General features: G+C 39.6%; 2 protein-coding genes across 8 annotated transcripts; both read right to left on the bottom strand.

Moving 5' to 3' along the window:
* Positions 1-170: 170 nt before the first annotated feature.
* LOC112281213 (uncharacterized) lies at positions 171-5,479 on the bottom strand. 2 transcript variants are annotated; one of them, XM_090250071.1, is made up of 8 exons: positions 5,340-5,479; positions 3,181-4,992; positions 2,577-2,780; positions 1,717-2,435; positions 1,424-1,554; positions 995-1,207; positions 799-859; positions 171-632 (listed from the first exon to the last, which is right to left on the bottom strand). In XM_090250071.1, the coding sequence occupies exons 2-8, from the start codon at positions 3,461-3,463 to the stop codon at positions 480-482; spliced, it is 1,764 nt and encodes a 587-aa protein (XP_090106197.1). In that variant the 5' UTR covers positions 3,464-4,992; positions 5,340-5,479; the 3' UTR covers positions 171-479. The 2 variants fall into 2 exon arrangements, with proteins under 2 accessions (XP_090106197.1, XP_024373238.2); XM_024517470.3 differs by lacking the exon at positions 5,340-5,479 and having other exon boundaries at positions 2,577-3,057; positions 3,181-3,308.
* On the bottom strand, positions 4,996-7,659 carry LOC112281214 (vesicle-associated membrane protein 714). Of its 6 annotated transcripts, none has more exons than XM_024517472.3 (6): positions 7,345-7,659; positions 7,058-7,154; positions 6,626-6,864; positions 6,244-6,434; positions 5,922-6,085; positions 4,996-5,571 (listed from the first exon to the last, which is right to left on the bottom strand). In XM_024517472.3, the coding sequence occupies exons 3-6, from the start codon at positions 6,840-6,842 to the stop codon at positions 5,481-5,483; spliced, it is 663 nt and encodes a 220-aa protein (XP_024373240.1). In that variant the 5' UTR covers positions 6,843-6,864; positions 7,058-7,154; positions 7,345-7,659; the 3' UTR covers positions 4,996-5,480. The 6 variants fall into 6 exon arrangements, with proteins under 6 accessions (XP_024373240.1, XP_024373244.1, XP_024373239.1 ...); XM_024517476.3 differs by having other exon boundaries at positions 6,626-6,860; XM_024517471.2 differs by having other exon boundaries at positions 7,468-7,659.
* Positions 7,660-16,587: the final 8,928 nt, after the last annotated feature.

The raw sequence follows: 16,587 nt of genomic DNA, 5'->3' as shown, positions 1-16,587 counted from the left end.
CGCTGATTCGTGAAGACATGCATTCAGGTTGAAATCTCACCGTGAGCAGTTAGGGATCACGTGAATATCTCCAGTTTGTTACAGTGCGATTCTGGTTCCTTGGAGAATACAATTAATATTTATTCAAAGACTGTCATGGTTAGAGTAAAGTGGACGTTGACAAATCTCGCTTGGCTGGTTTATGCTCACATAGCAAGGCATTTTATTCATTTAACTTAGTGCATATAAGACACGGCTGGAATGACAGAAGACAGGATCCATCGTTTATGGAAGCAGTTTCACACTTCTCTCAAGGTCGCTGGATCTCAATCAACGACAACAACGACAACAATAACCCCGGAACAGCTAAGGCTCTGTCGTCGAGATCTCTGGAACCGTCTGGCTCCGAGGAGGACGGTTTCTGTTCAGTGTTGAGGCAGCAAGCTCCTAGCTCCAACCCTGCCCCTCGGGTCGACTCATTGTCGCCACAGTGGTCACGGTTAAGAACGCTGTCCACAACGAGTGTCGCTCTGCTGTTCAACAGGTCCGTCAGTTTCGTCTGTTTCTGACCGCGGTGCAAACTCGTCCTCATAAAGTTCTTCTACCATGGGCTTCCAAAGTCGAACCCGCGCATTAATGAACCAGTTGGAAACCTGCACGTTTACAATCCAGTGAGCGTAACTATCACTGGGTAGTGCCTATTTGCGGCAAGCTCAAAAAGCAGGAATGACACTCCGTGTATTAACTCGAAAATCACAACAAAAAAAAAAAGGGGGGGGGGGTTGACCGCTAGCATGCAATAGGATTCAGTAAATTTACTTTTTGCCTCGTCAAACCAGTCTTTCTTGCTAAAAAACACTTTTCTTCAAGAGCAGGGTACCTGCGCCGCAACAAACTGGTGTCAGATTACAAGAACCATTTAACTGTTTTCCAATCGACAAATCTATCCATTCCAGTTAATCATTGGCGACCTACATTGCTAACCGATTCAAGTTTCAGTCTTTGAGTAACTTACGGGTTCAGGAAATGCTCAAACATCCAACGACGAAGAATGGCTACGGCGCGCTCAGGAAGCTGGCCACGCTGGGCGGGTCTCCGAGGGGACACGGTCCGCCGATGCAAACGCTGTCGACATTCGTTGGGTTTCTCCGGGTGGTCACGGGAAAAGTCTTCTCGCAAAGCCTCTGAGCAAATTCTCAGAATTCCATCGACAGGATCCTTCATTGTTCTTGGAAAATCTCACAAACAACCCAATAACATGAATGTCTCTTAGAGATGATGAACTTGGTGACTTTGGTGCAAGAAGAAAACGAAGTATGTTCAATTCTTATGGAGTGTAATAATACACCAACTTAAGCAGTTTCATTATATGATCTCGATCACAAGCATCGGTAAATGCTTAACTCGTCAGAGGTTCGAACGTCATGGTTGAATGAGGAATTACCTGAAATTACGTGATATGGCTTGTAGACTGAGAGAGGTGTACGTGAGAGCGGAGTCCTGGCCTCCCCTTGCGTGAAAATTGTTTCGCAGTGTCTCTAAACACCCACGGTATTTCTTGTACCCGCTGCCCACCTGTCACCCATTCAAACGTCACAGAAGTAATCGTGATCTACAGCATTTTCTTCTTCGAGTTTTTTTATTTGAATGACATAGCCGACTATGCAGGTTGCGTTTACATACGACATCGCGTTTAAGTTAATTGTAGCGTGAAGTAAGGCTTGAGAGCATTGTTACTTTAACGATCAAGGCCTGGAGCTCCGTCTTCAACTTCTTCAATCTAGAGCGTTCGTTTTCGCCGATGGGCTCGAAGGTGGAATAATGCTCAGGCGACACGGTAAAGGCAAGATAACGGTTGTAGTCACAAGATCTCTGCTTTGTAATCGGCTCTGGAGCTGCGACATCCCTTAGCATCGTTCGAGCTGCTTCCAAAAATTTGGACCTCAAGATCCACGGCATCATCAATGGATTTCCAGTACTGTTTGACATTACCGGGAACCGCTTGGCTGCATTACTGGATTCTTCTATATCCTTTGAGACCAATATAGCTACTTGGGGTTTGGGTACTGCTTGACGACGTTTGTCAACTCTGGATATGGCGCGATAATTTGGTAACTCCAGCGTGCGTTTCGAGATCCGGCTTTCGGCGGTCGCAATACCAGGCCAGATATTGCGAGCAAGATGGCTTGTTGTTATTGTCCCGGTTTCAATCGCGTTTAACGCAAGCTGAAACTTGACTCCACGTTCTGATCGCATACGTTTCCATGTTAAGAGTTTCGCGGTCGAATCAGCAGTAGGGCAATTGTGTTTTCGCCGCACGGTTGGAGTACGTTCCGCTGACGTTAAGGTAGGACACTCAGCCATGATCTGGCGCAATGACCCCTCTATTGTCTGCGTCATACGCCAATCTACGTTCCTGGTGTGCGCAGCAGGGCAGCTGGACCTTTGAATTCCCCCTGTTGAAGAAAAACTTGCGTCTCAGCTAGATTTCAAGAGAATTGAAGTGAATGCTTGCATTTGACTCTTTGTGACAAAAGCAATCCAGATTCGCCCATCGACATGGAATAGTATGGGATCGTGACAAATAAGGCATAAACCTGTGTAAAATTCAGTCGGCCCCGGGTGATGGACGCCTCCTGGGGCCATGTTTGTCCCGACGAAAGTGATTTCGTACAGCCTACTGACACGCTGAGTCGAACGGTGGCTCACCATTGTCGATGGACTGTAGTTGCTTGGATTTTCGAAATTTCCGTGCATGTGATGCTGCATCTCCACTTTCCTTACCATCACCTCTGGATGATCTACAAACCAGGAACCTATTATATTCTCACTCAGTGAAGCTGGACGTGAAGTTTGGAATCGTGGAAGCTGCTCGGGCTGTGGCGCTTGCGCTTATTCCTTTTCTTTTCTATGTTCATTTCTATTACCAGACAGACACACACACACACACACACACAAACACACACACTAGCCTGGCTGATCTAAGAGAAAGTATACTTCCCAATCGAAGCTCTACTCCTGATGAGATCCTTTATTGAAATCTGGTTTCTGGGCATGAGGTAGAAACGAATTCCGCTACTGTCACGCACAGGGCGAGGAGGACTCAGCAGCATCGATAACCAAAACAATCAAGGATGGAGAAAGAAAAAAAAAGCACTTCAGTGCAATGAAATTATCTCGCCGAGGAGGTAGAATCCTGACCAAGTCTGATGAGAGATAGCATATCAACGGAGTCGATTGATAGCCATTCGGGATGGTCATCGTCTGCACACCCAAATGACAGCTTCATGTCGTGACTCACAGCCTCCTTGCTCTCAGTAATTTCCGTTGTACAGGGTTGCTCAATATTCGAGCTACAAGCTGCTGTTACTAACCGCTGGCTGGAACTCCCTCCACCTGCAACATTATTCATGGTCCAATCTCCCCTCGGCAGCCCGCTTCTGACCAAACGGTCATGGCTTTGCATGCTAATCATTAATGACATTAATGGACTGCAACCTCCACTCCCAATTCGTCAACAACACCAAATATTCTGCCCTCCTTTCTAAACACCCAACCGATGCAGGTACTTCCTCACAACGAAACGAACAGCTGAGGTTAGGAAAGAAGACGAAAGAGTGGTCGTGAGAACGATTAGACTCCTGGTGATCAGAGTGCACAGCCACAAGCAAAGCAACGAGGAGCCGAACATCGATTCTTGCGCAAGATGATGTTCTGAAATGATGCAAATGATAGAAAATTATGGCACAGCCTGTTGCCGGCTCTGGTTCGATTTGCTTCATGGCTTCCCAGTCTCCCTCCGCATAGCTAGAATGCTCAGGCCCCACCTCTCTGCTGAGGTTTCTGATTCCTGCCTCCCTCTTCTCCTTCAAAGGTCGCGTGCCGGAGAGCATATCCATTCCGTGTGTCGTTGTTGTGAACATGTGCGAGGCCTTGTGAAAGGTACTGCGAGCTCTGCTTGATGCGTCGGCGTTGCCATGCCCCGCCAACGACACTCCCCTTGAGACCCTCTGTAGTTCAGCCCCACTAATGCTCTTGCGGTTTCATCCACGTCGATACGAATTGTCCTTTTAGATCTAATGCTTGCCCGCTGTCGCTGGGTGCTTATCACAATCAGACGCAATAAAGTAATGACTGATTTTGTTTTTAAACTTATATTAAGCACGGTTTCCATGAAAAATTACCGAAGAACTGTCTTTGTAAGTATGTGTTTGTGCGAAAATTTGAACCATGTCTTTAACGTGCAGTATGCTTCAATAGTTTTGCAGGATCAAACGTGCTAAAAAAAGAATTCTTAACTTGAGCAGAATTCTTAAGAATTTAACTTAAGGATTCTTTCACGAAAAATTGAAGAGACAAGAAATTCCAATATATATATGGAGGTCTAAAGCCACACAACGGGATCATGAGCTGAATAATAGTTTACGATAACTTGTTCAAAGATTAACTCCGGTTCAGTTGAAAGTGAAAATGAGGAGCTCCAAAGATTTAGAGTATGCTTGCGGGTTCGAGGGGGATACCACAGTAGATTTCAAATGCTGGTTCAGGACACGAGTAATGTTCTTTTTGCTAAAAGTGCCCAATCTGTATATGAAACTGAAATTCAAATCTCAGGCCCACATGAGAGTCGAAACAAAAGGATAGGATCGTCTCAGCTACAGTAGTTACGGGTCAGCCTGGAGCATAATGGAAGCACACAATAGATTGTCAGCACTAGCTACGGGGTGCCAAGGTGTGTGATGGGACTCGCTGCACTGTAAGAGAGAACGAAGAATGAGGTTGGAGATGAAATTAAGTCATAACCTGTTCCATGCTCCACCAAGGGTATAGTGACACTAACTAATATATTAGTAGGAAAAAAATCAGGAGGATCAAATCATTTTAAGTAGAAATGCAACCACCAGAGCAAGTACCAGCCAGAGAGAAAAAGAGAGAGAGAGAGAGAGAGAGAGAGAGAGAGAGAAATCTATCTAGAATCAAACTTTTGCACCTGAAAACCCTGTTGAAGATGTCCTGCATGGTCATTGATAAACTAATTAATAGGTCATTATGTCATCTCCATAGATAACTTACAATCAACCTAAGGAGCCCAGTTCTATACATGAACTGGATAAAACCCCCCAAAAAGCTGGTCAGCACAATACAACTAAATCAACCTAGCCTATACACTTACAGTGGAAAATCCATCCCGCCAATTCAAAAGCCGAACTCAAGGATATTGCTAATGCTTAGCATGTCATTAATCCACCACAAACTCTGAACATCTTTCTTTGCTAGAGTTTACAAAACTTGTTAAGGTCGTGAACTCTGCGGTGCTCATATTATCAAAACAACCTTGGAGTTGAATGAAAAGCACTCACCCAACAACAACAAACGATTTCCGAGTCATCAAAAAGAAACCGATGTTAACTCATGTATCCTCAGGGAGTTTCTTCATGTGATGCTGAAAAGATCGAAGAGAAAGTCCAAAGGTGATGGGAATGCAGTTCCACTAAACGTTTTTATCCTCGGCAGCCTCGAAGAAAAATTCCACCACAAAAGAACGAAATGATGATGTATAGCAAGACTATGATCAGACAGGTTAAAGTTGCCCTGCAACAAACATCAATTTCCGTAGTCAGTAGCGTACCTTTTGAAAGATAACTAGAGATTCAACTTCTGTTTCAGGGTTTTTAGAAGGCAATGACAGGAGACATTCTCCGTCATGAACACACAGAACCACAGTTTCTGGCTTACTCAGGTCGCCCTAATACTATTAAAAGACTTTCGATTCTGCTTGAAGTCGCCGACGTTTCATAAATACTACTACTACACTCTCTACTTACAACCTTTTCCCGTACGTCAACGAACATTTACTTCAATCCGACCACAAGACGGATTCATGAAAGATTGAGAAAACTTAAAACTGCACAACTCATTTCATAAATTGATAAAGAACTCACAAGAGCTTGGCATTCTTCATCCACATGGCTTGTTTCAATTGGCGTGACTGCTTCTTGAAACGGAAGGTATTGTCTTGAATGGTGGATGTCTTGTCCACCAGCAGTTCGATGCGATCACCTCTCTCCAGCACTTTATCGATATTCTCCACCATGACAGCCCGAACCTGATGCAGAGGGACTTAGTTAAACAACAGCTCTAAGCTACGCACAAGCCTTGAGCAGATGCGATAGATCACTAGATTTAAAAGATGGTGATTCAGCTAAGTACGCGTAGAAAGAGCAAGGTATTCCTAGCCCATGAGTCGCTTGCAACATAATATACCTCTGCTATTTCCCCTTTCACTCTGTTTATCGTATCTGCATTTGGATTGCTAGAGAAGTATTCCATCTGCTGGTGCAGAACTCTGGAGAATTCGTCATTCATTGCATATGCCAAGGCGGTGCTTGCCACCTTTCCATAGCTTTTCATGAACCTCATGTGGATATCCTCCAGATATGAAAAAGGAATTCTTCCTGCCATGTTCGATAAAAATAGAAAAGAATAAAACTATTAGCGTTCCTCTGGCCGCTAGCCGAAGCTTTTCAAAGCCATTCCACTTCAAAATTGCATCCAAGGTTGAAATTGGCGTTCGAAATCCGGGTTCTCAAATTAATGTGCAGAAGAAGAAAACGAAAAATGGCAGAAGGTAAGGAAAGGATCTTACTTCCAAATGTATCACTAGCCATACAAAGAAAAGTCAAGCCATCAGCTTTCATAATGTGGAAGATGTGCCGATCTTGAGAATAGGAAACCCGACTGTCCCCGCCTGGAGGAATCTTCTCCAAGATGCGGCGGGCTATTGTACTCGAATTTCCTGAAGCGGCACTGAATTCCGCAAGAACAACCGTCCCTCTCGCGACTAAGGCATAAAGGATAGTCATATTGTCGAAGTTTCTGCCCTCCCTTTCACAATCACAATGCACACAGTAGACCTTAGGAGTGGGATGCAATCCGAATTGCACTGCCTGTTGTATGGCGATCTTCAATACATACCAAGTGTACACAAAGCAGATAGAGCATTCGAACAATAGTTCCACGGGTTGCTGAACGACATCGGGCATTTCTACTAAATAGAGATAGTGCAAGTTAACCTTACCTCAAATAGAGGAAGACAGGGTGATTATCAATGCGCAAGTGAAATTCTAACTCCCGATTCCAATGGCTCTTCAGTTCCACTTATGAATATGAACATCCTGTTAGTTGGTTCAGCAAACCACACTAGATGTTACGTCCACGCGGATTAAAACATCTACGGCACCCCAAATCCCACAACCCACCAAAAACAATCAAAACCTCCCTCCTCACAGCCCAGAAAACCAAGAAAAAATCCACTCCGACGCACAATCAGAAGCTCAATCACCGACTAAACCACACCAGAATTACCAAACACCCTAACTCGCACACAAAACATCAAATCCGAAATCCAGCAATCCGCGCCAAAGCTCGACTCTTCCGAGGCAATAGAACGACGATGAACTCAACACAAACCAAATAGGTCCCGATTACCGTGCCAGAAGCAAGCAACGACTGGAAGCAATCACCAATATTGGAAAGAGCAAGAGAATTTAAAAACAAGGAAATGAAATAAGTGAGGAGAGGAGGGAAAAACATTAAACAAAAAACCAAGAATCAGGAGCAGAGCAAAGCAGAGCAGGTCGTGATCGTGATCGTCGAGATGAGAGAGGGAGGGAAGGTGGGAGGGAGGGGAAGAGGATCAGGGCTGCGAGAGATTAGTAAATGAAGGCGAGATGCAGGTGGGAGTGCGGTGGATGCGTTGTGAAGTTGATGCCCGGGCCCTCACCATCCAGGTGGCATTCAAAATTCCGGAACTGCACAGAGACAGCCATTTTCCATGACAACTGTGCACAGGATCAATCCGTAAATGCCGTATCCGCGGTACCTACGGCCGGTTGAGTCAAAAGCCTACGGTTCCAGGATATCAAAGAGGACAATGAAATTTTGAATGAAAAAGAGTCTTGTATAAAATACCATGATCCAGCAAAAATCAAGAACATTATGTATTATATGTACTTTAGTCCATAAACCATATTGCATATGAGCATGCAAAAGGACATGGCATAAAACTAATAAACCACACAAAGTCCATGTGTCAAATCTTTATTGGCCTACAATGACTTAAAAGCTGAGAAAAAAAGATTTGGTGCACCTTTGGATCATACTTGATTACTTTTCCATTATAAAATATACTATCAAACTTCTTTCATGTCTTAGCTCCAATGAATTAGATACATTTTTTTTACAAAATAAATCTTCCAAAAGTAGGTGATACAATTCTTGTTCCTTTTTAAGATTGGCTTAATTTTCATTCACTTTGATCTTTTTCTAAACCAACATTGCTTGTTGATGGTTTACTTTTTGATGAGCTATTACCACTTCTCTTACTATCACCTTTAGTCTTAGATGCAAGCATCTTAGATGCAAATTTCTTTGATGATATATCTTTCTTTGGTCTTTGCCTACCTATCAAGGACAAAAACTTAATCAAAACAAGTAAACAAGTGAAACTTTTCTCAAAGAAAGATGACAAAATAGAAATAACTAAATATGTATATTAAGAATGAAACTAGAATGACTATTGCAAAAGGCAAGAAAACTAGAGACCCTTGAAACTAGACTAGAAGCAAGAAAGGAATTGACAAGAGTGAAGAAGGCTTCACTCTTACCTCTATATATACTATCTACTTAGGAGCTATGTGGCGACATTCTATAGGACCTCCAAAAATGTATTGACTTTATACAATACGTATCTTAACTTGCAAGGTAAGTTTTTCATGTGGATACTACATAGTTAGCTTGTTTCGCAAGCTACCAACATATGTGGCATGTGGTTAACTTATTGACCAAGTTTCTAACCTATCAATCAAGTATAAACATATGTAAAGTCAAAGCAGCATCTATGAAGCTTTTAGGAAGCTTTTCTATAAGGTATTATGAAATTAATCTACTTTTATCTACCTCTACCTATTCATATCACCTAGGTAACAATTACAATAAATATATGTCCGTGAGATTAACTCCCCTTCTAGAGACGAATTTTGTGAGGAGCGGTAATCACATGTCGAGGAAGTCTAAGATGCCACAAATTGAATTTGCCACATACTTTGATCTTTGTTCTCTTCGAAGATGATTGATAGGGCCTCTCAACCATCGATAGTGTCCCTTACCAGGGTAGGAAGATCACCCAGTTATTTGATCATTGTTGAGGCCTTCATAACTTCCTTCAAATAAAACATTTAGAACACCATCATGAGTTGTTCTTACTTCTAGTAAAATCACCAAATATCGGGAGTCCCTTCCAAGGTCGTGATACCAAATGCATTGTATCTTGCCATCTATTTGAGAAAGAACATGTCGTTCTTGAGGATCTTCATCTCGATTGTGTCATCTTGAAGGTTGTGACAATTATAATGGCTCGTCTGGTAGGTCAGCAAACAAAGGCTCTTGAGTCAAATCCGTTGGTTGTTGGTTCTCCATCTTCCATTGTCACAACTACAAAGAAGCTACAAATAAGAATTGAAAGTAGAATGTTATCTTGCCTAGATCTTGTTTCTTTTATAAAAAAGGTTTTCATCTTGATTTTGATATATTTCATTGATGAAAAGCCTCTACCCCCTTTGTTGTATTTGTAAGATTTTTTTATTCGTTTCCATGTATATTCACTAGTATCATATCTGCATCAATGAACAAGATATTCTAATTTATTTTGACGTCTCCTTGAATCTAGGACTTCTTCAACTTTGAACTCTTCATAATTGTATACTTCTATAGGAGGAGGTGGAGCTTGTCTTCTTCTTAGTATGTCCACTATCTTGTATGGTTCAAGAAGAAACACGTGGAATATTGGATGGATTTTCATTGACTCTGATAGGTGTAAACGATATGCAATTGGATTGATTTGTACAGAAATAGAAAATAATCCAAGCCTTCGATAGTCCAACTTGTCACAAGGACAAGTTGTCTTGATATTGCGACAAACTAATCATTCCTTATCACCCATGTAGAATGGTGGTTGTTCCTTTTGATAGACATCCGCATTGATCTTTTATTGTTCTTGAGCTTCTTTTAACTGTGCCTTCATTGTTGTATGTAGCTGTGATAAATGATTTGCCAAATCTTTTGCCACAGGATTATCAGCTTTCGAAAAGTCAAAAGTATCAAGTCATGGATGATAACCATAATTAGCAAAGAAAGGTATTAATTTTATAAAAGAATATACCGTATTATTATAAGCAAACTTTGCCAATGGCAAAAGAGTTGTCTAATCAACTTGTTGATAGTTGATGGTATATCTTAAATATTGCTCTAAAACTTAATTAACACGCTCCGTTTGTCCATCAGTTTGAGGATGTAATGTCAAAGATAGTTTTACATCCACTTTTAGAATCTTGAAAAGACTCCGCTAAAATCTTGATACAAATTGAGTTCCCCTATTTGATATAATATCCTTAGGTAATCCATGATAGTGATAGATATTGTCAAGAAAGAGCTTAGTTGTTTCTTCACTTGTGATGGATTTTGTACAAGGTACAAAATGTGCCATCTTGATAAAACAATCTACTATCACTAATATAGAGTCATAAGAACTTGAGATTAGAAGATCTGTGATGAAATCCATAGAAACAGAAGATCATGGTTGTTCTAGAATGGATAATGGCTGAAGAAGTCCGTAAGGTCGATGACGAGGAGTTTTTGATCTTGAGCAAACATCACAAGATTGTATAAAATCTTTGACTGCTTTCCACATTTGGAGCTACCAAAAGTCCCTGGATATTAGTTCCAAAGTTTTATTATACCCAAAATATCCTACTATTGAAAAGTTATGATGAGCTTGATGAACACGTAATCAAGCTTCACCATTTGGAACATATAGGCATTCTTCAAAATATAGTAGATTGTTCTTGAATTCAAACTTCGAAAATATCATGAGACTTTGAAGGATTTTCCTTAATATCACGAATAAGAGGATTAGAAGACATACTTGACTGAACTTGCTTAATGAAAGTTAAATCAACAGTTAGTGTTGATTTCATTGCTCAAAGATGAAGATGCTCTAGCTTGAAGAGAATTATCTATTGCTGATCAAAAGCAGTATCTCCTTCCTTTGGTGCAAGATAAGATCATTAAAGAGTGCATCGGACAAACCTTGTTGTTTTTCCAATCAATAAGTGATCTTAATTCAAATCTTGACAAAGATATATTCCAACGGGCTTGGCGACAATTCAAAACACGTGCTGACATAAAATATTTAAGGTTCTTGTGATCCATATACACGACAACTAGACTAGGAGAACCTTCTAAATAATGGTGCCATTCTTGAAATGAATCCACAATTGTAAGAAGTTCTTTGTCGTGGATCTCGTAGTTGATCTCAGGTGCTAAAAAATTTCTGGAATGAAAAGCTACAAGGTGAAGTTTATCATTTGTTCCCATTTGTGACAATACAGCATCCAAAGCAAAGTCTGATTTGTCTGTTTCTACAAAAATGGCTTACAAAAATCAACGCCATATAAGATTGGTGCAGAAATAAAGGTGGTCTTCAAAGTTTCAAATGCTACTTCTGCTTCTTGATTCCATTGAAGTTTGTCTTTACAAGTCAAATGTGTAAGTGGAGCTGCAATTTGAGAGAAGTCTTTGATGAATATCCGATAGTAGTTGACAAATCTCAAAAAGCATTAGACATCTCTTATCATTATTGAGATCTTCCAATCCATAATAGCATAAATTTTTTTAAGATCCATCATAAGTCCATCATTTGAAATGATGTATCCTAAAAAGTTGACTTGAGTAGTGTGAAATACACACTTCTCTATCTTGGCATAGAGTCTGGCATCTCTTAGTTTTTGTAATACACGACAAATATGAAGTTCATGTTCTTCTATGTTCTTAGAATAGATTAAAAAGTCGTCTAGGTAACAAAAAATAAAATCATCTAAAAACTCTCAAAAGACATCATTTATTAGATGTAGGAATGTTGTTGGTGTATTTGTAAGTCCAAAAGACATGACGTTGTCGTAGTGTAAATGCTTATAGTATGTAAAAATTAGTTAGTACACATTAAATGTTAATAAATCTAAATGTATGTTAGAGTGGATAATAGATTAAATTAAAAAGAGTTGGTATAAAAAGAAAAAAAAAAAAAAAAAAACTTTATTTTGTTTTCCTTACTTAGTTTGATTATAGTATATAAAAGTTATAGAATCTTAATGTTAAGTATGAAGCCTTGAGAGGAGATAGGGGCCTAAAGATGAAGATTTAAACTAATAGGAGGTTAATTGGGAGAGATGAAACCAAGGCATGGTTGGATGAAGGTAGAAATAAGGATCTTCATCCCCATTGGTCGAAATCCATGCCCAATGGGCTTTTAGCAGGCTGCCCGCGACCTTGATAAGGGTTTCGGCGACTTCAAAGAGGCCATTAGGAAATCAGAGGCAAGGATTGTAAATTTTAGGGTTTTGGCTACAATTTTTGTGCAAATTTTATAGGGTTTGGAGTTCGGGTGAATAAGTTAAAGCCGTTTGAGGTTAAGGTGTCAATTTGAGACCTACTGTTAATTTTTTGAGTTTAAGAGGAGTCTTACGGAAGCTTTTGGAGATCGGAAGGTGCGGCTGGAAGGGCAACTTCAAGACATACATCTTTTGCGAAAGATATTTTGAATTTGGAGTTTATGTGAAGGAGTTATAGGGAGTTAAAGACAACGCATTCAAATCAAAGGCAGTAAGTGAGTGGTTTTGTTCAAAGTAGTGTTAGGAGCCATAACTTGAGTTTCCGAACGAAATTTTGGCTCAAACTTTGGGAAAATGTAAAAATTTGTGTTAAGAAGCTATCTATACAAGTTTTGTGTTATTTGGACTTATGGTTTGTGAGATATGAAGAAAATTGCGCGCGGGTATATAAAGATTAGGGTTTGAAGCGACTATTAGGGTTTTGAAGATATCTCAAGATCCGCGACGAATTTGCGGTTGAAATTTGTTGTACAAATTAATAACAACATATCAGTACTTCATGTAAATTTTGATCTTGTTTGGACGGTTGGATCAAGAGTTATGAGGTGTTGAGGTTCGGGAGAATTTCCACACAAGGATATACAAGGTTTTAGAGTACTTCTACCATATTTTGGGTGTTGTTGGTTATTTAAGACTTAAGTATTTGGTGTAATTGTCCCAAAAGGAGAAATTATATATATAAAATTAGGGTTACCTTATTTTAAGCTTGATTGAGCAATTAGTGACAGCCAGAAGCCCAGCACTTTCTTGAGGCAAAACCTCTCTACCCCGACATCTTGGTGCTTCCATTGAAAGAGCCTTAAGGCACTAATTTCCTCAATAAATTAATATGGAGGATGAAAATCTAGGGTTTGGATTACCAGAAGGTGTAGGTGCCTATGATTTATTCAGGGTATTTTCTCAATTTATGGAGGAAAGGCAACAAGTACATGGAGAAGATAGGAGCACCACTAAGGCCTTACAAGTTGTGGTGGACAAGATTGGGAGGTTTGATGGAAGGAATATCACCAAGTTCTTAAGGATTTATATATGTGAAATGGAGGTGCATCAAGTTCCAGAAATGAAGATGATTACTACCTTTGATTTGGCAATGATACCAGAAATAAGGGAGAGAGTGCAAGAGTTGCATGCAGAGGTTATGTCATGGAAGAAATTTGAAGAACTGTTGAAAGATGAATTTTTTGAGGAGGATTCAGAATGAATGACCAAGGTGACTTTTTTGGAGTGGATTGAGAAATGGCCTAGGAATCAAATGGCTCCAAATGAATTAATCAGGGAGTTTGAAACAAAGTTAGGTCAATTGCCACGGCAAGATAGGTAGCTATTGGAAACAAGGAAAATTGGATTATTCTTGCAAGTAGCTGATGAACACCTAGAAGATAAGTTACTCTTTCACCTAACAGACAAGACATCTGAGAGTGGTTTTACAAATAATTGGAAGCTAGTAAAAGAGACAGTGGGACTTTTGGCTAAACAACAAAAGATTAAGGCTCATGGTATAATATCAAGGTTGGAACCAACGCCTGCATCTCAAAATCTACAGCCACCTCAAAAAAGAATAAAGACTGTGAATAATGACACTCTTGAAGAATTAATCAAGGGCATACGGGATTTGAAGGTGGAAATGACTGAATTGAAGAAATTCCAAATGGTAAGCTCATCAAGGATAGTTGAAGGGTCAAAAGGATTTGTGGAGAGATGTATGTGGTGTGACAATCCAAACCACAAGTATGGTGATTGTGATAGCTATAAGGCTGCAATCAAAGATGATATTATATATTTCAAGAAGAGTAGGATAAGACTCACAGGATCAGATGAGCCTTTACAGACCAATTTTGGAAAGGGTGGCATGAAAAAATTGGTAGAAGATCAAACATCAAAGAGTAATGCCATAAAATGAAAGGAAGTGGAAGCTTATTCTATTACGATTGATCAAAAGGCAGTTAAGGCTAATTCTTCATCAAGCACTGAAGCCATGATCAGGGCAGCTGAAGCTATCAGAAAGATAACTGGATGGGATGATCCAGTTGATATCATTAGCATTAAAGCTTTTTTGTGTAAAGACAAACATGATGATGATTTGCATGATGCTATGGTTGAAGAGAAAAGAGGTAGAGCTATTCGTGAAAAAGATGTTGGTGAACCAGCAAGCAAGAGGAGGTCTCCAAGAAATAAAGAAGCTCAAGAGGAAAAAAATCTTGAGAAGGTGCCTTCTTCTACTCATCTTGGAGACACATCATTACCAAAAGAGTAGTGGGAGAAAGACAAAATGAAGGAGAAGGATGATTCTAACAAAGCTAAAGATAAAATTCCTACCTATAAGCTTCAATCTGATATAGAATCATCAATAGATATGAAGAGTATTTTAGAGGAGAAGATCTTGGATGCAAAGATTGAATTCACTCTAAGAGGGACTCTTGGTATTGCCAAGAGGGATTTCCATGAGCTGATTATCAATGTGATAAAGAGAAAGAGGCAGATGACAACTGAAGCTATTATGGTAGAAGCATTGGATACTCGGGTAACTATGGATGAAGAAGAAGAGATAGGGCAGGTATTTGCACAATTTTCAATGCCAAAAGTTGGAAGTAAGATTGATATGGAAGACAAGGATTCACTTAAACAAGTTGGGGTTATAAAAGAGCATCAAGTGGAATACGCATCTGAGGAATCTATTGTGAAAAAAGAGATTGTACAAGAAGCATGTGTAAACACTTGTTCTAAATGTGATAATGATGGAATGGGAAATAGTAGCTATTCAGTTCCTTATTGGGCTAGAGCTACTACAGAGGCATATGTGAGACTGGAAGATTCTCAAGATCTAACTTTGGCCTTAGTTGATCATAGATCTGAAATCAATATTATGTCAAGGCGGATATATGATAAGAATAAATGGCCAATTAACATCAACCATGGTTGGATAATTAGAGCAGTAAATAATCAACAAGGTGATTTATATGGAGCTTGTCCAGCTATAAAGACCAAGATTGGAGATGTGGAGGTGGAGCAAAATTTCTTCATACAAAATTCTGCTACATATCTAGTAATACTTAGTCAGCCCTATATTACTACTGCTAGAATAGAGACTAGAGTCTTAGATGATGGTTCACATTATGCCAAGATTCGTAGTTGGGATGGGAAAAAAGCTATGCAATTTATTACAGTGAAACCTATTCATGAAAGGCATAGGGAGCAATTAAGAAGGATACCTTTGGAGTCAGGAAACAATTTTGTGGATTTCTAGAGAACATCTCTGTAGAATAGGGACACATGGATGCAAATGAATTATTTATAAATCCCAGTGTAGATAATATGAGTTTTGGATTTTTAAACTTGACTAATAATGGATTTGTGAGTGTTCAAAAGATCAAAGATTTGGATTTTGTAAATAAAAGAAGGGTGAAGAAACAAGAGAAAAACTTAAAAAGAGTGGGTTTAGTTTCAAGTGATGAAGCCATAGTTGGAATAATAGAAGAAGTGGATTTTGAAGAGGATTTGAAAGAGGTTTTGGAGGATTTGGCTGTAAGCATGGATGGAGATGCTATTATAGAGTTACACTCAAGGGGAACTTATAAGCAGTTAGAAAAGATAGTAGCAAATGGTGGACTTGCTACAAGCTATGGGTTGAAACAAGAGGCTAAAGTACAAACTAAATATAAAACTGTAGCTAAAAAGATTAAACCTGTAGCTACCCAATTACTAGTGGATACTATGGAGCATATCAAACAAGCAATTATGGAGCCAAGTTTAAGGAAAAGGCACAAAATTGGACATCAATTTACTCAAGAATCATTATTTAAGCTGAAGATTAGAGGGGGTGATTTCTTGACATCAATAGAGAGGAATCTTTTTCAAGAAATGCTTATTGAACATGGTAAGGCATTTGCCTTAAATCTTGATGAGATTGGATGTGTGGATCCTAATTTTATAGCACCTATGGTAATCTTTACGGTACCACATATTCCATAGGATTTAAAACCTATACTTGTGCCTAGAGCTTTGCTTCCAAAATTGATAGAATTATTGAAGGAAAAAGTGAAGATGGAAATTTTAGAACCTTCAATTGCTCCCTACTCTAATAGATGGTTTATAGTACCTAAGA

The sequence above is a fragment of the Physcomitrium patens genome, chromosome 4 (genome assembly GCF_059467195.1).
Source record: "Physcomitrium patens ecotype Gransden chromosome 4, ASM5946719v1, whole genome shotgun sequence".
Taxonomy (NCBI): Eukaryota; Viridiplantae; Streptophyta; class Bryopsida; order Funariales; family Funariaceae; genus Physcomitrium; species Physcomitrium patens.
This window is presented reverse-complemented; position numbering and strand designations above follow the sequence as displayed.